Below are 4,137 nucleotides of genomic sequence, written 5' to 3' on the forward strand. Positions count from 1 at the left end.
TTCTCAGCCATAGCACAGGAACCCTCGGATGCACCCATTACAATTAAAGGACGTGTCAAAAGTTGTGGGTGCATCATCAAGCGATTGCATGTAGACACCGGTTGCGGTGTTTGTATAATGTACGAGCACTGTTTCCGCTTGTTACCAGGGGCTGTGCGAGCCAAGCTAGTGGCTCCTAACACTGCGTTATCAGGATTTTCTGGTGTGTCCGCATGGCCAATCGGGATCATTGAATTAGAGTTGGAGCTGGTGGACGATGATAATAAGGAATTAGTGAGAAGTACGACAGTAGAATTTGCCGTCGTAAGGTCCTACTCAAAGTATAATGCGCTTTTGGGTCGCACGACTTTGCAAAAATTAGCAGCTATCCCATCCACGGTACATGGCCTTATCAAATTCCCAACACCATTGGGAATTGCAACGATCAGGTCAGAAAAGCAAGATGCAAGCGTTGCGGCCGTGGAACATGCAGAGCAGCAGCTGAGTGAGGCAGAGCAACTTAGAAGCTGCATGATCATTGCAAACCCACGGCATCCAGAGCAGAAAATTAAAATTGGCGGAGGATTGTCTGATGAGACAAAATTTAAGCTTCGCAATATATTAGCTTCTAATACGGACGTCTTTGCATGGAAATAAGCGGACATGATGGGTGTACCAAGGGAAATTGTTGAACACAAGCTTAACGCAAATCCTAGTCTGACGCCAGTACGACAAAAGAAACGCGGCATGGCTCCCGAAAGAAGCGAATGGTTGAAAGCAGAAGTCGACAATTTGGTCAAAGCAAACATCTTGCGAGACGTAAGGTATCAAACGTGGGTAGCAAACCCAGTGTTGGTAAAAAAGCCTGATGGGTCTTGGCGTATGTGTGTTGACTTCACGGATATTAATGAAGCTTGCCCTAAGGACAATTATCCACTGCTAGAAATAGACTGGAAAGTTGAATCGTTAGCTGGCTTCCGATACAAATGTTTCCTAGATGCGTACAAAGGATACTATCAAATACAGATGGCAGCGGATGATGAGGATAAGACTGCTTTTCACACAAGCCAGGGCATATACTACGATACCAAGATGCCATTCGGTTTAAAAAATGCTGGAGCAACTTACCAACGGGTATTAGATGAAGCTTTCAAAAGTCAGATTGGAAGAAATTTAGAAGCATATGTTGACGACCTGGTCATAAAAAGCACAACAGAACAAGGTTTGTTGGAGGACATATTAGAAACGTTTGCGTCGTTAAGAAAGATTAATATGAAGCTTAACCCGTCGAAGTGCAGTTTTGGAGAAGAAGAAGGGAAGTTTCTTGGTCATATAATAACTGAGCGAGGGATACGTGAAAATCCAAAGAAAATAGAGGCAATCGAGAATATGCCGTCACCAAGAAATAAAAAAGAAGTGCAAAGCTTAACGGGTAAGTTGGCGGCCATGACAAGGTTCCTATCCAAATCCGCAGAGCGGTCACTCCCCTTTTTCAGAACATTGAAGAATTGCTTGAAAAAAAGGACTTCAAGTGGACGGAGGAAGCAGAAGTAGCGTTTCAAGAAATGAAAAAGTTACTGAAGGAGCTACCAACAATGACTGCGCCAATTGCTGGAGAAACGTTGATACTGTACTTAGCGGCATCGAAGGAAGCAATAAGTTCAGTGTTGATAGCGGACAGAGGACAGGTACGCACTATAAAAATTAAATATAGTTAATCTTCAATCAATAGGCATTTAAAATTATATAAATATGTTGTGCGAATAGGTGCAAATGCCTGTGTATTTTGTTATCAAAGCTTTGACAGGGAGCGAATCAAATTATCCTACAATCGAAAAACTGGTTTATGCACTCGTGCATACGGCTAGGCGCTTGCGGAGATATTTCCAAGCGTACCCAATAAGGGTCGTAACAGATCAGCCGATAAAGCAGGTATGACAAACAACTATTTGTTGTCAATAAACACAAAATTACTTGATAAGTTCTAGCAAATTCACATTCGCTGATACTTGTTGAGCAGGTGCTATATAAACCAGAAAATTCTGGTCGCATGGCCAAATGGGCTATTGAAATGGGATAGCATGAAATAAGTTTCTCACCACAAAGTGCTGTAAAAGGACAAGTCCTAGTAGATTATCTGGCTGAAACAGCCGGAGATATCGAAGTCTCGCATGAATCGAAAGAAATACCACCTCCGCCCGAACAGCTGTGGGAAATGCACACAGATGGGGCTTGTGGTCCAGAAGGCGCAGGGGCAGGAATAGTCTTAAAAAGTACAGAAGGGGAAGATTATACCTTCGCACTGCGATTCAACTTCCCTGTCACAAATAATGAAGCTGAATATGAAGCATTGTTATCTGGGATACGGGTAGCAAAATATCTGGAGGTTAAAGAACTATCAGTATATGTTGATTCATAGTTGGTTGCAAACCAATTTAACGGAATATTCGAAGCACACGATGAGTTGATGCAAAAATACTTAAAGCTTGTGCAAGAGCTAGCAGTCGACTTCGATTTATTCCAGATAACTCAGGTTTCGAGGACGCTGAATAAAAAGGCGGATGCGCTAAGTAAGTTAGCTGCATTAACATTCAGTCATTTTAAGAAAGAAATTTGGGCTGAGGAAGTTAAAGTAAAATCTATTGAAGAAGACAGTGTTTCGTCTGCGGTTGAAGAAGAAGAGCGGAGTTGGATGACACCAATTATAGAATTTCTAACCAAAGGTACGTTGCCGATAAATTCAAGTGAAGCAAGAAAGATTAAGATGAAAGCACCAATGTATCTATTAGACAAGGGAGTCCTATACAGAAAATCTTTTCTGGGGCCTCACTTGCGGTGTCTCAATCCAACTCAAGCGGAGTCAATTATACGAGAAGTACACGAGGGAATGTGCGCACTGCATTCGGGACACAAAACAGTTGCATCCAAAATAATGCAGCTTGGATATTACTGGACGTCAATGTACAGAGATGCCGTAGAGGTAATACGCAAGTGTCAATCGTGTCAACTTCATGCACCAGTAAGCAAGGCTCCGCGACATCCTATGACATCGGTCGCGTCTTCATGGCCGTTCTGCAAGTGGGCAATCGATATAGTGGGGCCATTCTCCGCAGGTCCAAGGGGTGTAAAATTTCTGGTAGTCGCCATTGATTATTTCACGAAATGGGTAGAGGCCAAACCGCTAAAGACAATTTTGGGCAAGCAAATTCGAAATTTTGTATGGGAAAACATCGTCTGTCGGTTTGGAATACCAAATGAAATAGTAAGCGACAATGGTACGCAATTCGAGGGAAATCTATTTAGTGACTGGTGCCAAGAATTGAATATAAAACAAACATTTACATCAGTCGCACACCCTCAGGTGAATGGTCAAAATGAGGTTACGAATAGGGATATCTTTTAGGAATCAAAGCAAGGCTGGGATTGTGTCGAAGGGGTTGGATAGACGAACTGCCTAACGTTTTGTGGGTGCACCGCACAACTCTGAAGGGCGGAACTAATGAAACACCCTTTAGTTTGGTGTACGAGTCCGAGGCTGTAATACCCGCCAAAATAAATGTGCCAACCATGCGCATAACATCCTTCAATGAAAGTAGCAACAGCGAAGAACTACGTGAAAATCTAAACTTAGTTGAAGAATGCAGAGAAATGGCGGCAATAAAAGAAGCAATCAACAAACAAAGAATCGCAAGCTACTATAATAAGCGCGTCCAACCATTATCTTTCCAATTGGATGATTTGGTGTGGCGAATAAATGAAGCAAGCAGGGCAGAGGATACGGGTAAGCTAGGACCTAAGTGGGAAGGACCTTACAAGGTTATTGGCGTAAGCGATACAGGGGCGTATCGACTAGCAAGTTTGGATGGAAGAGCAATAAAGCGCACTTGGCATGCGCAGACACTAAAACAGTGCTACATATAAAAAACTGCAGAGGGACTGATCACCCCACATAACTATTTAAAGTTTTTATTATGTGAATTTTTCATTTTCCATTGTAAACATGACAGCTAAGTGCTGGCCAAAAGACATGTTTGAAATAAATTGAATTATGCAATTTAAGCCAATAACTTGTGTATTTTTTACATTTGTTGATTGCATGTCCCTTAAGCTGCACAGGGACACACTCCGAGTCTCAAGTGGCATAGTTTAGTTTGGTTA

The 4,137-nt window shown here is 42.3% G+C and overlaps 1 protein-coding gene across 1 annotated transcript; it reads left to right on the top strand.

The window, feature by feature from the left end:
• Positions 1–1,544: 1,544 nt before the first annotated feature.
• LOC139849622 (uncharacterized) lies at positions 1,545–3,900 on the top strand. Its single transcript, XM_071839257.1, has 5 exons — positions 1,545–1,667; positions 1,747–1,911; positions 2,060–2,347; positions 2,399–3,092; positions 3,740–3,900. The coding sequence occupies exons 1-5, from the start codon at positions 1,545–1,547 to the stop codon at positions 3,898–3,900; spliced, it is 1,431 nt and encodes a 476-aa protein (XP_071695358.1).
• Positions 3,901–4,137: the final 237 nt, after the last annotated feature.

The sequence above is a fragment of the Rutidosis leptorrhynchoides genome, chromosome 5 (genome assembly GCF_046630445.1).
Source record: "Rutidosis leptorrhynchoides isolate AG116_Rl617_1_P2 chromosome 5, CSIRO_AGI_Rlap_v1, whole genome shotgun sequence".
NCBI classification, from domain to species: domain Eukaryota; kingdom Viridiplantae; phylum Streptophyta; class Magnoliopsida; order Asterales; family Asteraceae; genus Rutidosis; species Rutidosis leptorrhynchoides.

Excerpts from the sequence above, each read along its gene's own strand:
- LOC139849622 (XM_071839257.1), top strand. The coding sequence starts at position 1,545 with ATGAAAAAGTTACTGAAGGAGCTACCAACAATGACTGCGCCAATTGCT. Across the intron at positions 1,912-2,059 it reads CAGATCAGCCGATAAAGCAG|CATGAAATAAGTTTCTCACC; the intron begins GTATGACAAACA and ends GAAATGGGATAG. Across the intron at positions 2,348-2,398 it reads CATTGTTATCTGGGATACGG|TTGGTTGCAAACCAATTTAA; the intron begins GTAGCAAAATAT and ends GTTGATTCATAG.